Source organism: Falco punctatus (genome assembly GCF_963210335.1).
Source record: "Falco punctatus genome assembly, chromosome: 13".
NCBI classification, from domain to species: domain Eukaryota; kingdom Metazoa; phylum Chordata; class Aves; order Falconiformes; family Falconidae; genus Falco; species Falco punctatus.
Window position 1 is genome coordinate 2,374,449 of NC_137593.1, and position 20,067 is coordinate 2,394,515.

General features: G+C 43.2%; 1 protein-coding gene across 2 annotated transcripts in view; it reads left to right on the forward strand.

Annotated features, from left to right (window-relative positions):
• Positions 1-19,940, forward strand: part of RSRC1 (arginine and serine rich coiled-coil 1) — a 167,833-nt gene extending 147,893 nt beyond the window's left edge. For both annotated transcript variants that reach the window (XM_080410302.1, XM_080410303.1), the window contains 3 exons: positions 17,688-17,794; positions 18,724-18,870; positions 19,689-19,940. In XM_080410302.1, the coding sequence (XP_080266428.1) occupies positions 17,688-17,794; positions 18,724-18,870; positions 19,689-19,781 (347 nt within the window). In that variant the 3' untranslated portion in view covers positions 19,782-19,940. The remainder of the gene's footprint in view (positions 1-17,687; positions 17,795-18,723; positions 18,871-19,688) is intronic.
• The last annotated feature ends 127 nt before the right edge of the window (positions 19,941-20,067 follow it).

Here is a 20,067-nt window from a genome sequence, read left to right on the forward strand (position 1 = left end):
ATTGGGTAAAAATGTCCCTTTATCAATAAAGTCATCTGTTGGTAGCAGGGCTGGAAGAGTGGCAAAGTTATTGGAAAATGTATGTGTTTAACTTAAAGATGTTACATTTGTAGCCTAAGCCCTAAGCCATGGGTAAGCATGCAGCCCTCGGCCAGTGCCCTTACAGTCCTAAAAAGCCATTTTAAAAACTACATTAAGCATAAACTGTAAAAAGAACAGTATGAGGGTTTTAGGAAAAAACTGGGATACGTTGATTTTTTTCCTATCATAATTTTAAGAAAATTTCAGTCAATTTTTGCTGCGGCAGGTGGGCTGGGCTGGTGGGGTGACCCTGGGGCTGGGGTGTCCCTAAGCTTCCCCAGCTCTGTCCTGGGAGCAGTGGGATGGGCAAGTGCCACGTCCGCCCCAGGGCACCTGGAGTGGCATCTCCGTCTGCTGGCAGGCTGAACAAGCCCGATTATTCACAATCAGGCAGGATTGGGAGCCGTTAGAAACATTACCACTGTGATTTAATTAGACAAAGGTTGTTACGGGTGGTGTGCATTAACCTAATGCAATGAAATCACCATTGGAACCTGGCTGGTTTATCGCAGGCATCAAAAGCTTGCAAGGACGGGGGGTTCCTTGGGGGTGGGGGGGGTGGGGGGGCGGGAATCAGTGGAGAGGAGAAAACTGGTCTTGAAATATTACGTGTTGCAGAAATTACCTGTTTGCTGGAGAAAGCCCGTGCTTGCGCAGCTCGCTGTGGTCCTGCCTTTCCGAGGCTGCCGTTTGCATTGTGCTTTTCAAATTTTGCTTACTGGATTCTGGCTGCAGGTTGTCTGTGCAAAATACAGTTTTGAAGATGAAGTTCTAAAGGGAATAAAGCAAATACAATAGATGGAGTGGCTGTTTGTCAGGAAACCTACACGAACCATTAAATGCTGTTTTCCAGTTTAGGTGTTGTAAAAATGAGAAGTGTGCTAATATAAGGCTCTATTGATCGGGAAAGGTCCCTGGCGTTTCCCACTAGGAGACATTATGTACTGCGGCGAGTTCCTGCGCGAGATGGCCAATCTGTCCTCAAAATGTCTTGGATGCCTTTTACCCACTTGCTGTCTGGGTTTATGTAAAAAATGTGAGCCAGAATGGAAATTTCATGAGCAGAAAATAGGGTTGTGTTGGTATGAAATAGCCTTTGACTGCAGAGGCTTCCTGAGTGCTTGCTGTGATTCATGCATGCAGGAGACGGGCTCTTCTAGATAGATTTTTAATGCATTCTTGCACTCTGCAGAACTAAGTTTTCGAGGAAGACTTTGAAAAGAAGATGTAATTTCCTTTGATTAGATTTATTTAAGTTAATAAGAAGTGATCTGACCATCAGCAAGTTGTTCAACTTGCAGATCTCTTTCTCAATTTAAGAAGTTTATCCTCAGTGGTTTCAAAAATGGCAAAGAAAATGGCAAGAAAGCGTAAATTTTTGATGGTGAATGGGGTCTATTTTGGGGCTCACCAGCACTGCATTATGAATGTGGGGGCTGGGATGGTCTTCCTCAGGTTGCTTGCCCCTGTCGGTGCACCAGCGTGCAGACCCACAGGGACAGCGATCCTGATCCATAGGAACCAGAGTCGCTGTGGACGGATGGAAAATAGGGCTCCTGGGGATGAAACTGCGGGTGCGGGCTGCTTACAAGGCGTAATCTGGGGAAATGCTGAATTTTAGCAAGCTGTTCTCACAATTCTTGAGATGATAGGATTTCACCCAACATCATGGCCTCTTAAAAAAAAAAAATAAAAAAAAATTCCACAATTGCAATTCAGTGTTGGGAAATGATGGAGACAGAGATACTGGCTGCGTGACACAAGCACAGCCCCTGCACATCGCTCTGGCCCGTGTCTGCCTTGAAGCCAGCTGCACTTTGTGCAGCCAGCGGGGCTGTGTGGAACAGTGCTGCTCTTGTGCAGTGCCACAAACATGCATACTTCACCTGGAAAGAAGAACGTTTTATTTTAATCCTTCCGTTTGCATGTGAATGGTCTGAAATATGGCTTTATTTCATGCGTTAGCTGAAGCAGCGCATGAAGCCTGCGGATGGTTACAGGGAAATTGTAAGGAAATTAAAAGAAAAGTAGATTAAAAATAGTAACTTCCTTTGTATCATCTATGGAAGTGTCTTGCTTTGCCTCTGTATTAAAATACAAAGCAACATTTGTCTCTTTTCCTACACTTTTTGTGAAGGGAAAAGATCGGATAAATTTTCTCCTGGAAGGAAGCACATTAATACATGGGAACCTTTAAGGAGGGATACAACACCACCAAGATGTGCATAAATATGAATATAATTTTGAAGCTGGCATTGGGGTAATTTTATTTGAGGAAATACAGCAGGTATAATTAAAGTTTTACTTTCACATCTGCAAAGGTACCCAAACAGGTAAAGCGCTAGCAGGTTCTCAATCCCTAAGGCAGTGCTGGCTCCAAGCTGTGCCCTCAACTAACAAATAAAAAGGTATTTTCCTTTCCTGGGTATGTACCGTAAGTCAGTGCATTTGTTCAACTCCTTTCAGAGACATATTTTTAGATGAAAAATTGGCACCTTAGTTCTGTTTCATTGCTGCCTTTGGAAAGGTGTTTGAGCGGGACGCCCTTGTACAAGCGAATTGCAAAAGACCATCAAATATTCAGGTTTTAACTACTGTTCTAAAAGTGAAAATACAGATAAACTAACAGTCTCTCTCACAGGGCAATTTATGACTTTTTACAAATTAAAAGTCTTGGAAATTGTCTTCTGAATTTAAGACAGATGAAAACCAAAAATGGCTCCTGTACTTCATTAATGTTGCGTATTTTACTGTCGTCTTCATGGCATTTATTTGTGCTAAAGGATAATCCTGAGACAAGCATCAGTTAAGGTAATGGGATTGTAAAGCAATCACGTAATTAGTTATCTGACTTCAGTCATTTAAAAAAAAAATTTATAGCTACGCATTGAAAAGCTGCTTCTAAAACGGAAAATAAACCGCAATGTATGAAAGGGGCGGGCAGCAAGGGGGATGGGAGCTCTGGTCTTGGGAAGGGAAGAGATCCGATTTTCAGCCCCCTCATCAGCCCCTTCAGTAACCCCAGGAGCAAAGATGGAGTGTGAGGAGGGTGGTCAGAGATCTGGAAAATACGGGCTGTGGAGAGCCGTGGTGGGCTGGGTTTGTGTCGTCCGAAGGCAATGGAAGGGGGAGCGAAGTGTCCCAGCGTGGCCATGGGTATGGGGCTGCTCGGGAAGGGGGCACCTGGGCACGCCAGCGTAAGTGTCTCCCCCACCACCCGAGGCATGACTTCTGTCTGTTAAAAAGAAAAACAACAAAACAAAAAAGATAATTTATCCTGCTTAGGAGAAAGCTGTAATTTTTACTGTGTATTTTTACTGTTCCCTTTTTGATATTCCAACTTTATCGAAAAAAAACCCAAATGAAAACCCCAAACCCAGAAGAAAGCTCAGGGGCAAGGGGGATTGTGAGACATCGGCTTCAGCTTGTGGTAATAACTATATACAGAAACGTGCAGCCTGGAGATGTGTTTGTACCATTGCAATATGCATGCATTTGGTCTGACTCAGCAAATTATTCAAAAGTATTCAATTTTCAATTATTCATTTTGAAACTGTCTTATTTTTAGAGGCTGACATCTCGGGTTTGCTGTTCTGTATTGCAGATTTCCCTGGTTTAGGTACCAAGAGCAGAGCATCCTTCTGTGAGTTTCTATGTGTTTACTTATTCCTCCCCATCTAAAAGGCAGAATTCTCCAGAAATATAAGGCATATTTATCTATTCATTAAATATTTCACTTAAATTCTGAGGTTTGGTCTTTAAATTTCCATTCATTTGCACTGTTTGTTCTGTTGAGGTTTTCATTTGTCAAAATTGTTAGCTCTTGGGTATTAGTTACGCAAATATTGATGTGTAGCTTTGGCCTGTTAGCTATCAATTGAAATCAGAAAATCAATAGACTTAATAGCTCCTCATTACAGAGTTGATGCATTTGCAAGGCTGAGTCGCGTATTGTCAGGGAACAATCAATTCAGTCAAAAACTATTACACCATCACCGCCAGAAACTGTTTCATAATGTTTTGGTGTGCTGGTAGCTGACCTGAACTGCCACAGTGGCTCTAGAAGCAAAATCACACTTTTTGGGGTCTCTTGTCCTGGAGGCTCCAAGTGGGAGGTGGGGGGGCAGCTGGGGCGCTGGCGGCAAGGGCTTGGTGGCTCCTGGCGTGCTGGACTCTGGCAAGTCCTGGCGTGGTGTTCGGTGATGAACAGGGGGTTTAGGTGAAGACTCTGCTTCCTGGCTTCTAGCAGTAACAAAACTTTCCTAAAGCTGTGAGCCGTCTTGTTGGTGTCTCTGATGCAAGCCGAGAACCTGGAAGCCAGAGCGCTGCTCCCATCGCATTAGAAGCAAATGAAGAAATAAAGAAATCCCTTCACATCACAGCTCCCGGCCAGGGGAAGGCACCGCCTTCACAACGTGAGCCAGAGCAGAGCCTATTCTTTGATTTCCTGAAATAGTCCCATAATTTGCTTTTCATTCTCCGAGTGTGTGGTTGTGCTTCCTTGGGTTTGTACTTAAAAAGGGAATTGTGAAGCAGAGGAGGTGCACCTCTGAGATTTCAGGCTTGGGTACGTGTGAGAGGATACATACGTTTCCTTTCTTTTTCTCAAGAAAAGCATACGGTATTTACAGTTTCAGGTTAAGAGTCTTTGTCAAGTCATTAATTGCACGCAGTTGAAGAATTTTGAGATGGCTACAAAATCTAAATGTATCTAGAAAGTGTAACCTAAAAATTGCTATAGTACTTAGAGTGCTTTATATAAACAAATCTGGTAAGTAGAAACTCTGCTTTTTGGCTCTAGCAGTAAGGACAATTTCCTAGAGCCGTTGGCAGTATTGTTTGTGTCTCTGATGCTGAAATTTGGAGTGGCGCTCCCAGTGCATTAGAAGCAAATAAAGAAATAAATCAATTTACCAGCTGGAAAATTATTAAATAGCACAGGCACTTTTCTGGGTTGTCAGCTGTGAAAATTTAAAGCAAAGCTATTCCTGAGTAGAAGGTAGGCAATCTTTTAAATGCCGAGTGGGTTTTTGGGGAGAGGGTTTCTTTTCCATTTGGTACATCTTTATAGTGGGCAAAACTTGGAGAGGCTTATTTTAATCTTCGTTTGCTTTTTCTCTTCCCAAAAGCCGTGGCTGTCGTGTAGCTGCGGCTGCCCTGACTTACCCGAGAGGCGGGTTTGGATATGTCTGTACCACGGTGTTCGGGGGTCAGCGCGTGGTTAGCCAGTGCTGAGGTTTTGCAAATAGTTGCCTTGTGAACTACAAATGAAGGCTTCTGGTCCCCAGGTCCGTACGTTAAGGCAGAAAAGGGTGCGCTGCAGGCGGGGCGCGTGGGGCTGGCCCTGCCCCACCAGCCTGGCACCCAAGCGCTCAACCTGCCCACGACTCCGTTCAAAAAAATTAATGATTATTTTAACTGAACTATGCGCATGCTACGTAACGTCTGATGTGCTGATTGAATATACCGAAGGACTAATCATTAGTGTGCGAGCAGCTGCTCTCGGTCTCTTTCTGTGTCGATACAGCGCGGTGGAAGCGGATCCGAGCGATTTCTGCTCTGGCGCTGTGCTCGCCGTGGGGTGCTGTCTCCTGGTGTCTGCCAGCCTTTCTGAAAAATGGCATGGAAAATCACCCGTATGTTAAAGGGATACCTCTTAAAAGTTGTGTATTGTTTAAGATGGTTTAGCTGTTTTAGCCGTTTAGTGATAAGGCGCACGCTTCGTAATTAAACGTTACCAAATGATGGGTTGAAAAGCGGGAACAGTCCAATGTGTCAGCCAGGACACCAGAACTGTGGCCTGATTTATGTTAAAATGGATACTCAGAGGAGTAGTCGAATACGTTGCTCAATGTAAATGAGAAATGGCACCATGGACTTTAAATTAATTAATTATTTGCAGTCATCTTTTTCGTTCCGACTACCATCCCATGGAAACATGCATTTCCTCTAAGTTCACGTGGGACTCATCACACTGAATCTGAAAGAAATACGCTCAAAGCGTCAAACATCTAAATATTTGCTCGTTTTTAAGTCTATATTCCCATTCTGCAAAGAACTTTCTTGCAAGAAAGTTGTGCTGTTCATTTTATTTTGGTGTTTTTCTTCACTGGAAAAAGATAGGTCATTAAAGTCAAGGGAAAAATCCAGACACTCGGTAAACATGTAGGATGAGTGAAATACGGACTAAATTAATGATACTTAAGATGACATACATAATTATAACAGAAAGGTCAGGGTAGATGGCAGCTTTCCCAAGTATGTAGTGTCAGAAAAATCCCCAAAGTATATATTTTAATTGAGTTATGTTTTCTTTCCTTCATGTCGAAGCATTAAGGTATTACCCCATTCCTGGGCCTGTGTTCCTATAATTTAACATGGCAAAATTCCCAGATCTACATTTTGACAGTAAAACCACATCATGCACAGGCTTCTTCCAGCAATGAAATACCACTTTGTATTTGTCTCCAAATCATCAGTTTCTTTTAAAATTTAAACAGAAATATATTTAATATACGGGGCAAATAAATTTTCTCAGGGTGAGGATGAACAGAACGCTGTTTCTGAAATGTGAGAAATGTGTGAAAAATGAAAGAAGCCAACGGATGCGACAGAAACAAACAAAACAACAAAAAGCCAAGGGCAAACCAAACGGTCAGAGGGGATGTCCTGCGGGGCCGGGCTGGTCCTGCCCCGTGGGGAGCCTGGTGCCCCGCAGCAGGAGGCTGAGCCGCCGGCCATCGGTCCGGCGCCGCGTCCTGCCCTGGCTCCAGCGCTGCCGGAGCTGGGTGGGCGGCCGGTGCGGGGCTGCCCTGACACGGGCTGGGGAAGGGCCAGCTGCGGATGAATGCCCACCCACCACCCCCACACCTCCCCCCCCCCCCCCCCCCGAAATCACCGGCCACACACCCTGCCTTTGAACATTTGTGCTGCTTAGAAACAAAATAAAAAATTGAATGGGACAGTCAGCTGCTTCGGGTTTAGGTTGTCTTGGACCGAGTCTGGCTGAAAGTCCCCGTGCCAACAGCAACAGAAAGTGGGAGGGAGCTTCACCCCATCTCCATCGGTACCAAGGCCTTTTTCCATCAGGAAAGGGGCCCTCAGGAGCTCCGGGTACTGGGATGTACGGAAAATTACTTCACTACACATATTCCCTGGGGAAGGAATTTATTATGATTGTTTTCTCCAGTAACAATTGTATGAATTTCTTTTTCCTCTCTTTTTTTAGCCTTTGACTTGCCTCCAGCCCATTCCAGTTAGCCAGCATCCCTCCCTGGGCTTCTCCAGCCTTGGCGCTGGTGCAGGGTGCGTGTGGGGTGAGAGGACCCTGCCGGCACCTCAGTGGGTGGGAGCTGGGGGCTCTGCTCCCCTAGCAGCATCGGCTGTGGTGTAAAAAGGGAGGGCACAAGGGAAAAAAAAGATTATTTTTTTTGTGTCTTGGGAAGGCTCTGTCCTCCAAGTGGGCGAATGGGATTAGCTAAATTAGAGGTTTGGAGTGGAGAAATAGTGTTAAAGAATATAAAAAGAAAGGCTAACCAAATGTGAGATCCCTTCTTACTCTTTTTCATTTTGGCATCTCGTTCAGCAATGTACGCATGAGCGGGGAGGTTTGAGCCCGTGGGTTAGCTCTGTGGCCCTGTTCTGAGCTGGTTCTAGAAGGAAGTGCATCCGTGCGTGCGTGCACATACACGTACATTCACTCCCCGAAACTGCACCTCTGCAGTGAAATAAATCAAACCCTTGGAAATTAAGGAAAAAGCCAGAATTGAGCATTGTGACTTTTAAGTGCATACTTGCAAATTTTCCGCAGGGTCTCTGCCTCAGCCAGCGTTGTTTCATTTTGGACAGACTTCAGTTAATAGGAACTATGAATTATTTTATATTCTCATTATTCAATATGCAGATCTGTGTTTTATTTGACTGTAGCTATTCAAACCTCGTCTTAAAAGCAGCATTATGAATTTCTTCACGGGCTGTTCTGGGGGCTTATCACTACAGGATCTGGACGTGTGACGAACATTAATGCTGTTATCCTCACAACACCCTTGTGAGGTGAGCAAGTATTATTAATTCTGGGGTTTTAAGAAGAGAGCAGGGGCAGAAGTACAACAGGGTTCCAACTTTGGAGAACTTTTGAGACAGAATATTGCCTTCAGCGTACTTAGTTTTGCATTTTGTGTACCCAGAGCCAGCTCCCCTTTACTCCTGTTCCACATGCGATTTGGCTGGTGCATCAGCCGGGTCAGAGCCCGGTATTTCCTGCAGAAAATGGGTGGTTAATGGCCACACTGCAACTCTTCCCATGAGATGGAGGAAAAGTCTGGTATCGGATGCAGTTCGTCAGGGCACATTAAGTGCAATTAACGCTACCAGCTCTCCTACCCTGAGCTCCTTTGCCTTGCATTTTCCTGCTTGTCCGATACGCCTGGTGCCTCCTGGCTTTTTTGCTTCCCCGTGGTACGGTGCCACCCCTGCTTCGGGAGCCACGCAGAGCTCCAGCAGAACCGACACCTGGCTCTGGGAAACCATCTGTCTTCACCATCCTCTGGAGCACTGGCAGCGTTTAAAGTCTGCGGGTTTTAAGCTTGCATGTACATGTTTGCTCTAACAAACCCGTGCAGCACGGTGTGTGTGAGACCTGTCTTTAGGGGCCGGGAGAGAAGGAACCTTGGTAAAGCTAGAGCAGACGGGACTTCCAAGCGTTATGACTTGACTAAATGAAGATGGGTTTTGACTAGGAGGGCAAAAGCAGTAACTGAATCTTTAGAAGCCAAGTTTGCCTGTAACTGGTGAATCAGCCTGGTCCCAATGGCTGTGGAAACAGAAGGACCGAAACCTTCCGCAAGGAGCACGGGAGACTGTCTCAAAACATCTCAGGTTCAACAGACTTGCAGGCAACTCAGAGTAGGCTCCTACAGCAGGATGGGTTAGGCAGTCCTCACCAGAAGTATTGTTACCCAGGCAATGTAGAGCATATATGTTTAAAAAAGAAATCTTAAGCACTGGCCCGACAGGGTCATCAATATGGATTTAAAAGAATCTTTTGCAAGTGGGCTTTGCAAGACCTCTCAAAAACTTTGGCTGGTGTATTTTTGGGCTCTCAAATTTTGTTTTCTGCAAAACAGAGGAGAAAAATAGGAATGTTAGAAAAAAATAGGAATGCTAGAAAAATGTTTGGGATTGTGGGTATCGTGGTAGGCCAAGGTAATCAGCCCAAGTGGCAGGATTCCCGTTCTGGAAGCAGCCTGCCTTGCTGCCTGCCTTTGGTTTGGGTCGGGTTTGCTTTGGGGGGGGATGTTCTTTTTTTTTTTTTTTTCATGAAGTGAGTCTCTGGAAACCATCTCAGGATATGTAGCGTTACAAGCTCCATTGGAGGCAGATTGATAGACTGGGGATAAGGGAGAGAGTCTAAATTGCAAAATGCGTTCATTTATTCAGCCGGCTGCAGTTTCCATGTGACAGCCACATCCATATTCACACCCCTGCCTCTGCGCTGCCTGCCGCAAAGTGAGGAGCTATGTAGAAAGAGCATCGTGTTGAAGGTTTTACTGGATTATGTGTGTTTTGCTGCCCACGCTGCTTCGGGCAGCATTTGTGCCAGCACCGCGACTGCTCAGTGCTTTGCTGGCTGCCTGCATTGCGAAGGAGCAAGTCAGAACATCCTGGTGTGGAGCCCGTGTCCGCGCTCACCCAAAAAAAAGGGATGAATTGAGGAGCCTGTGAAGCTAGGGGAGACTGGTCCTTTGATTAAATACAACAGAAATCATATCCGTTTGCTTAAAGCACAATCCTTTGTGTGAAGTCTTTTATTTTCTGTTAAAAAAATGGATTTTTGTTGATCTCGGTGGCTGTGCCACATTACACGTGCTCTTACTGCATGTCAAATGGGTATTTAGCTGAGGGACCGGAGTGAATCTGTGGGATAAGCGTGGGACTTAACTGCGAATTGTCTTGTTTATGCTGGCTAAGGCCTAGATGAAATGGGATTTTAAATACATGTATCATATTTTATTGGTGCTAGACAGATGTTTAGCTGGTGTGAATGGCATTATTTCATGTACCAGCTAAAGGCCTGGCCCAGGAAAGAAGCGGAAAAATAATTAAAAACAAACAAACAGCAATTTGCTAATCTACATTTCATTTTCCCTTTAGCCACTTAGATTGTATTCAGTGTTTGAGGGCAACCAGAGGTGGTTGTAGCTGCTGTGCATTTCCCCTGGTGTGTTACTGAGAATCAATATATGGACTGGAATAAAAGCATGGAACTTACTGTTACCAACACCGAGCATCACAGTGGCACCGTGTGTCAGCATGGGATGCTATGGAACTGTTAAATACCATATCTTGGAAAGACTCTGCGGGTGTTACCACACATTTTAACACGCAATAGGAAAAAAAATATGTATCGCTGGGCACATGCAATCGCCCATCTTCAGCTTTCAGAATCATTTTTTGAAGTGTAAATAAAAAACAGCCCGTGCAAAAGCCTGAACACCTGCAAAGTTTCAGCCCTGCTGTCCTGCACGCTGTAGTGTGCCTTGTCCACAGCCCCAGTTCAGCTGCTGATCTGATTTCCATTGCAGCCCACGATGCAGCATGTTTTTCCTGTACATCCAGTGTGCGATAATGTTTTACTGTTACTTCTCTGCAGTTGGATCCCTGTATACGGCGGGGTGTGGCTAGATGCAGAAATACTTTTATTTATCTGAATGTGTATAATAGATATGTGTATAGGTTTAACACTGACAAATTGTTATATATTATATGTTTATGTAATATATACACTCGTTAGTTTGTACATACAATATAGAGTTTATTCGAGATAGAGATATATAAAAGATAGAAGAACCCAGTAATTGCCTTTAAGATCAGAGCACAAAGCATTACCTTGGATTTTACAAGGCCAGCGAGCAACAAAAGAGCAGTAATTTATGAGCTCAGCGTAAAAGAATAGCATAATTGCATTAAAAATTAATGCTAATGAACACTAAAATGGGGAAGGTGGTTATGATGAAAGTTTGTATTCATCTTCCCTGGTTTGAATGATGGCTAGTGGCTTGATTAATGGCTTAATTTCTATCAATTAGCGGGGAAAAATCTCCTACGAGACAAGAGTAAATTGAGCATTGAATTACGTATCTTGCTTTTGTGTGCTGAGAAAAAAGAGTGGCATATCTCTGATATTAGCCACGGTGACAAACGCGGTGTGCCCTGCTCCGGCTGCGCTGGCTCTCCCGGTGTGTGGTTCTGGGGTGGTGGGGGCGACCAGCCGGCTCACCCCCCCCCCCCTCCCTCAGCCTGCGTCCCGTCTGCCCCGGCCGTCGTTTCTTTTGCTCCTGCTGTTAAGGGAAGGGCAATTTTAAGTGTATTCAGGCTGTTTCCTACCAGTTTATTAGCCAAGTTTGACTTTTTCCCAGAATATTTTCAAAAATGGCTCAAAATGTGAGTGAATTAGGCACTAGCATGCGTGTGAAAAGTGCAATGGTAACGGTAACCTGCATGCAGGTTAAATGAATGGCTAAAGCAGAAATCCGAGTGTTGTTAAATTCCTTAAATGTTCTTAAATTCAGAACTCAATTGCTAAAGTTTCCCGTTGTGTCTTCTGCTTGATTTTATACCAAATACTTCCATTATTTTTAAAGAAAAGGCTATTAGTGTCCAGTCATGTTTTAAAAATACTATGAATGCTAAGTTATAATTATAATGGATTAAAAGAGTAAATTGTGCTGTAGTTCTTTCTCTAGTAAGTACTGGAGTATGCACACCACGCTACTTTAATACATTATAATTGCAGTACTAGAGTACTTACAATTAAGTTTGAAGGGTACAAATTAACAATGAAAACTTTCTGTGGCTACAGTTGCTCGTTTTGGAGTATGTTTTATTGTTTCTGTGACTTGGGCTGGAAAAAGTTCGGTCTTTGGAAATCTCAACAGCTGGGAAACAGTGTGGCCAAGTGTTGAAACGGGGCTTTGACACAGCTAAGGGGCTCTGAAGCCGTTCGCGGCGTCGAGCAGGTTCGGAGTTGTGGGAGGGAAGAGGTGGGTTTGGAACTAATCCCGAATTCCCTCCGGCTGCCCGTGCGCCCGCAGGGATGCTCGGCCGGCAGCATCTCTGGGGCTCGGGTCCGCAGCGTTCCAGCGCCTCGGACAAAGGCAGGATGCGGCTGGCGTTGTGTGTGGCGGTGCCTCCCTCTAACGGCTGGCTGCTCGCCTCCCCGGGTGGGAAAACGGGGGGAGCTGCCCATCGTCCCCGGGGACCCCCACCGCCCCCCAGGGCTCCCCCTGCCTCCAGCCAGGCGGGAGGAGAGGGGACGTGGGGAGAGGGGGGAGCGTTGCCTGAACGCAAAAGCTCTCAGGAGCGGTTGGCGGTTTGTTTCTTGGCGGATTTGCTCTGGTTTTCTGTAAAATGATTGTACCGGGCTGGCTGGTGCAGGGGTCCCACCTCAGGTGGCCGAGGTGGCTGGTGGAGGCACCCACGAGGTCCCCTGCGCAGCTCGGCTGGTGAGCCCAGCATCCCTCGGATGCTGGGGAAGGTGCTCGGGCTGGGGGAAGGCTCTGCAGGTACCCACGGGCTCGTGGTCTCCTGCACAGAGAGAAGATTTGAGGAGGGGGGCAAACCCCTAAAAAACAGAGCTCCAAGTTTTGTAAAGTCTAGAAGTGACAAAAATGAAGCGAATCCCACCTATCCTGCTGGATTTTCCCTCCTCCTCCCAGTGCTTTCATTTTGTTTGATATAAATATTTCAGTGTAGTGCACTATAGAAGACAATGTGCCTCAAAGCCATGTAGGTTTTTGGTCTCTTCTGCTGCAAATTGTCTCGATTAAAACTTCATTTTTCTTTGAGTATGTCAGTTTGCGCAGCTTAAGTAAAAATAGGCAGCAATTAAAAAGCACTGGGCATGTGAAAACCCCACAGTTCTGTTGAAAAAACCCACACAGTTCTGTAATGCGGTTGTTACTGTGTCCGTACAGCTCTATGCATATGCAGCTGTATAAAAATTACACAGTATTACTGAAGCTAACCCTAAATAAAATGGGATGAAAGGGAAAATACTTCCCTCTTCAGCAGGTTTGTTTAGTCTGGTATCTGTTTGTGTTTTCTTCTTTTAATCCTCAGCTCATAAGCAAAAGAACAGAAAAAATAGCAACTTTTTTCTGTATTTCAAAGCATGTTACTTAGAATGTGTTATATTTCTAAAGGATATTAGCCAGCTATAGCTTTTTAAATATAATTAGTAAAATATGAAGAAACATATTCTGAGGACTATTTGAGGTTTATTATGTCATTCCTTTGTTTCTTAAGTTAGATCCACTTGAAAGAAAACTCTTTAGGTAAAGGCATGGGTTGGTTTCCATGGTCAGGATTATAGATTAGCAATGAATCCAGTCAGCATGACAAATTTACACCTAAATATTATACAAGAATATTTAAAATATGTTTGTATTTCACAGGTCATTCACAAGTTATTATTAGTTATGTAATGCTTCGGTTTCAATGCTTGTTAAATTCTTAGTGGGCTTCATCACCTCTTCAGAAATAAGCAAAGAAATGGGAATATTCTACACAGAGCTTGGCGGCAAGTTACTTTTTCTTTTAGCTGATTCTCTGGTGTTTCTAATTATTGTGCATGTGAAATTTTTGGAAGGCATCTAAAGGATTAATACACATTTTTATTTCTAAAGTGACATTTCAAGTTATTGCTAATACAGACTATTTCAATATGAAAACAGCAGCTATAAAAGATGTGCGTGCATGTATATATATGCTTATATATATATATATATATATATATGTGTGTACATGGGAAGATGTAAATAGGTGTAAATAATCCTCTATGGCTGGGGTATCTGGGGCAAAAAGCCTTAGGTTACTATAAAATTACATTGACTGAATGTTTGCCTAATAGGATCTGGTTTATGGCACGAGGCATCGCTGGGGATGCTTGCCAGGGGGGGTGCTGGGGCCTGGCTCAGCACCCCACAGCTCCCCGCAGGGAGGGCATCGCCACGGCCGGACGGAGCTGGCAACAGGAATGGCAATTGTGACTGCTGCTGGAATCACCTTTTCATAAAAAATGGCCTCAACAAGCCCTAATACAATATTTAGTTTATTTTTTTCACTGTAACACAGTAAAAAGACTTGCTGTGCAATGAGTTAGCATTGATTTTTTTTTTTTTTGTCTGTAGCCTTTTAGCTTTCTGACTCCATTATTTTTGATTTTACTATGAAATACATATCCTTTCTACTGACATCTGACAAACAACATATGGAAGTCGTTTTATCTACCAATAATGTGTTTGTCAAAAAAATCATACGCTAATGGGTTATGCTTCCTCCAGTCCATTTTCCCCAAGTTAATGTCACTGATGTAATTCTAAACATCTAGTGATTTTTACCCTCTTAATAATTTGTCATTCCCATAGGTTTGCGTAAGATTCATGTGAGATCCTGTAACAGGCTGGGAACTGACCAGAGGTTTTGTGAAATAAGAGTTGAGCAACTGATTTTCATCCACATTCACCTGCCTTTCTCTGATACCTGGTTTGGTGCTGTGACTACCAGGGACCCTTCCTATTCCTTTGCTTACCCTCGGAGCAGATGTACCCGGGTGCCTGATGAATTACGATTTCCTCTCCCTAGTAGGACAATAGTATGTTTGGGTTTAGACTTCCTATGGGATCCTTAGGAATTTTTTTTTTAAAAAGAAGACTTTAGCAGCAAGGCAATAGAACTTTTAAACACAAGCTTAAGTGTAAGCAAGTGATTGTTTTTCCTTCTACATTCAAAAGTATCAGGCTTAAAGAGGTACTTGTGTGCTTTGCCGTAGTGCAATGCTTCTCCGAAGCTTTGCCGAAGCCAGAGCTTTACTGAGGCTCCCACAAACCCCTCCAGGGGCGTGCGAGGAACCCACACAGGGACCGTCCCTGTTCCCACCTCTCTCCGACCCAGCTGTCCCGGGAGGTTTAGCTCGCTGCTCCCTGCACGTTCCCCACAGCACTGCCAACCTCGCGCTTGGCTTCAGTGGAGGGATTAAGATGTCAGAACGGGTCCCCTGTCCGGAGCAGTCGCAGTGCTGGGAGCAGTTCCCCAGACTCAGCAGTATTTGACTTTCTGCACATTCCACATACACAGAAACAGGTAGTGTGTTCCTGATTTTTCCGTTCATCATATCCATAGAGACTAAAAAATATTCCCAAATAATTTTTAAGCAATGAGGCAGCTTCTTGTTTACTTGAAGTTACATCTCTTCCTATCTTCTGTCTGCCTTACCTATTTTATAAATGCCTCTCTTAGCGAAAGCTGCCCGCTACTCCCTCATACCGTGCCTCGACAATTTTGGGCTGGCCCCAGTGTGTACTAGGTAAAAGCAAATGGTTTTCCTAAGTAAATAAGATGGAGATAAATTGCTTAAAATTATAAACAATAGCATGCAGTTAGCAGAATGAATGCAAGGTTTGCTTGTCACTGCAGTTAGTATGTGGAGGGAGGTGAGGAAGATGAGCTGAGCTGTGACTCTGAAGAAGCAGAGAATGAAACAGACGGTAAAGGAAATACTTCTGTGCCAGATGTACTGTAATGAACAAGCCGTGCTACCCAGTGCTGAGAAGAAAAGGTTTTGCGGTACAACCTGTTGGTAAAAAATGAGGTTGTTAATTTAGCGTGCACACGTCCGTTCCAGGAGTATTTCTGAGCTGCCATTGGTTTATTTGCTCATCTGAAGCTCCACTTAATTGTCATTAGTAGACTGAGTTTTCAGTGGTTAGTCCATTGCAAAAGGATGTAAGTTACATTTATTTTTTCTTGGACAAAATAGAAAATATTTTGCAGTGTAGGTGTGTATCTAGATGGATTTGGATTTAGAATTTTCTATAGAGGGAAAGAATTTGGTACTTCTGAGTTTCTGAATAATTCTGCAAGTTCCTTCCGTCTGCAAGCACTTTTCCTGAATTTAAATATACTTTGGCTTCTTTAGAACAAGAAAAATAATATTTTATATATGCATATATATGTCTACAAATATATAATTACAATTGCTCTTCTATTTAAATTTAAATTATATAATGATTAACATGCTCTTGTGTATTCATGAAATATTTGATCAAACTTCAGATACCTGAAAAGACAACACTGTTTTATCCCAGGTTGCTTTCTCATCTTTTTGGCAATCTCCTTTTTACTTTGTCACTTGAGACCACAATTCTGCGACCCTTAAGCTCACCTCCTGAGTACCAGACCGCTCAGCCCCACAGAGGCATGGGCAGACACAGTTGCGCTTTCAAGCTGACCAGAAAAACAGCTGGGGTTTGTACTGGTGGTGTTAGCAGACCAGCCTCTGAACTTCGGCTGGTGCGGATGCACCTGCTCTGACATCAAGCCTACCACCACAGAACCTTTTGAAAACAAATCTGAGCTACAGGGGAGTTCACAGCACATCAGCCTGTGTGTGACATCGCTGCCATGTGCTGGGTCTGGCAGCAGTTTCGGGGATGATGTCCCGTTTTGTTGGACGGTGGCATGAGCGTGAGCTTTCACCTTACAAGTCAGCTGATTTAATCACTTAGGTTTTGACAAAAGGAGTAATGCCAGGCTGCACAAGGGGCTTGGAGGAGAGAGAAGTCAGACCATCCCTTTGGCAACTAGATCAACATAGCTGTAATATGAAACTTCGCTGTCATCCATCAGTAGTTTGATTTTTAAAACGAAGTATATCTTGCATTACGAATGCTCTCAGCTTCCTACCAGTCTAATCTATCCAGAAGATTTTCTGACTGAGCACTGAAAGAACTTGCAAAACCTACCTGACAGCACCTCAGTTACGTGTTCAGCATAGTTCATACCACGGTTGGCAGGAGCTGCTGTTCTTCCCCGTAACATCAGTGGGAGCTTTATTCGCTTCACCAAAATAAAATCTCAGCCTGGGATTCAAAAATATCATGTGAAATCTATGTGCGCTGTAAGACCTCAGAGTATAGTAGAGAAGCAGTTTTGCTCATTTGATTAAACAGCTGCAATTTTGTCACCTGAGAATTGTATGAGCACACAATATTTACTGTGTATGTTAAGACTATTTTATTACCAGACTCTAAGATATTTCTTTGTGAAATTCACCTGAAGATGTAACCTCTCATGCCACAGTAATCACTTAGCTTGTCATGAGAACACAGCTGATGGCACATCTCTTGGGACATCTGCAGCTGAAGCCAAATTTGCCTCCATACCAGCAGCAGTAGTTCTGTAGTATGCTGCTACATATAGATGGTACTCCACTGAGTTGTCTGCACTGACCTCAAATCCTGAACTTCTCCAGGAAATCCTCGTGCCATAAATCTAGCAGTTATCCTGCGAGGACATCTCTAGCAATTTCTTACGTTAGTATCTTGAAGGATGTATGTTGAACAATAATGGCCAGCTCACTGTTTTTATTTTTACTAAAGGAGAAAGTTTTTCTTTGTAACAGAGTGGTTTAGGCTGCATTACATGTTGGGTTTGGGTTTTTTTTTCTAGTATGTACTGTTGTAAAATATATTCAAGGCATTGCTTAGATGCGGCATTTATCATAGGCTTACACTAATGTATACTGACATTACACCTTCTCTTTGTAGACCAAGCCACCCTAGTAGAGCAAGTGAAACGAGTAAAAGAAATTGAAGCTATTGAAAGTGACTCCTTTGTTCCACAGACATTCAGATCAAGTAAAGAAGTCAAAAAGGTAAGTTTTCAATATCCTTTCTTGGTGCATAATCCTTTCAAAGTCAGGTGGAAGCTGCACTATTAATACAGTTCCCATTGATGAAAGAGCATCAGTGTTGACAATCTTAAATCCCACCAACGACTCTCCTATGTTCTTGGTGTAGTGTTCAAAGAGTAATACATTTAAATGTGTTAGAATTTCAATGAAATCAGCTGGTTTGACAGTATATTCTATCTATGCTGATCAACTCTGATTTTGTAAAAAATATTTTTAATTATATAAACCCATGAAGATTCTTTTTAGGAAAAGCAGAAGAATTAAAATCCAAAAGTAATCATTTACATTGTAATTAAAGGTAGTGATCAGTATATTGAATAATGCTTAACTGAAGCCAGACTTTAAGACCATATTTACTCCCTGAAACGAAACGGCGTTCTTTTCAGACAGTTTTACAAAAGACTAACAGGAGACATCCAGGTTTCAGAATTCTACCTGCATTTTGGCTGCCAAGTCTCCTAGGGAACTCAGATGCTTTTGTCTTTGGAAGTATGCAAACAAAGGCTTTGTTCAGTTTTTCCATCTGACGGTGAGGTGTTTTGAATTAGCATTGTTTGTTTCCCCAGGAACATGCATTTTCTTGCCTTTTCAGAAGTCTTCGAGAAACGCATGCAGCTTCTTCAGAAAGCAATCCAAAAACGCAAAGCTACAGTTCTGCAAGCTCTCTCATTGCCTTTGGCAATACCTTTTTTATTTTTTTTTCCACTTCATGAGTTTAGTCTGGACCTTAATCCATGTCCAGTGTGTCCTGCTAAGCACGCTGAGAAGTATTTGCATGAGGATCCTTTCCTAGGCACATGTTGCAGTGGGAAGAAAGAGTGCTTGGTTAAGGAAGTGCCACCTTTGGGAGTTTGAGGATAAAACACTCAGATGTGTTTCTTTCTTTGCAGTCAATAGAGCCTACTGAACTGCAATACGAACCTGTAACTATCGACATCGGAACTGTTGAGGCATCTGCTCCTGAAAAAGAACCACCGCCTGCCAATATTCCTACTGCTATCAAGTATCAAGATGATAATTCTCTAGCACATCCAAATGTAAGCGCGCTGATATTTACTTTATCTTTAGAACAAGGCAGCCTATTGAATGAGAGCAGCTTTACGTGACCCAACAAATGTTTGGCTGTGCTGCTCATCAGACCCTGCAGGCTGAAGACAGTTAGCTAACGGGCCGCTCCGCGGGCTCAGAAAGAATCACACTCCCTGCATCATCCCACAGAGAATAATTACAAAAGAAGTAGTTCACCAGTGATGTAGTTTTAGAGTTACAAACAAATTTTATAATGAATTAGCATACTAATTTACTGGAGGGGAATTTAAGATCCTGTTCATGTAAAAATTCCCGTTCAATAAAAATTCAGGAAAAATTGCTTTTGGTTTCTGTAGTAAGACATGCCCACCTTGCCAAATTGTAAAGATTTAAATACCTGACAAACTTAAGATAATTTTAAATCATCATGGCTAAACGTACACAAATTCCTCTGTGAGCACTTGTAATTGGAAATAGGAGTACTTACAGTAGAGGTTTTTTAAGAATTAGCAAATTAGAAATTATTTGCAGTAAATAAACTAATGTGAATTCTGTATGACAAACATGGCTAACAAAGGCCAGGACCTGGACAGTATGAGGCATTTGCTGTTTCAGGAGGAGGCTGAAATTGGAATGTCTTGGTTTTCCAGTTATTAAAAGTCTCCACCTTTACTAATGTATTTTTATCACCTTTGTATTTTAACACCCCTGTGCAGCTAGGCTTTTTCTTTGGGTGCTGAAATAGTCAACATATATTTCAACAGATTATAAGAAATGAAGTTAATGAGTTGTGCCTACTCTTCTTCCTCTCCCGCTTGTCTCTCAGCTGTTTATCGAGAAGGCAGAAGCAGAAGAGAAGTGGTTTCAGCGGCTGATTGCTCTTCGCCAGGAAAGGCTGATGGGCAGCCCAGTGGCCTGAGCGAACTGCTGCGACCATCAGATACCAGTTCTCCATGAATGCTAAGAAACCCTACCATGAAATTGTTTTATTTTTCTCTTTTGAGGGGATTTTAATACTCCATATGAATTGTACAGAGAATAAATATTTCATCTGAATAAACAAGAATGTTCTATCCTCTGTTTTTCTCCTGAGCTCATTGCTGGGTGACTTGTATCGCTGCGCTGCTGTAGATGAGGAGGCTATCACAGCAGTGTAATTTTCCCTTTTTTCCTTTTCCTCTTGGGGCACAAAAAGGCTGACAGCC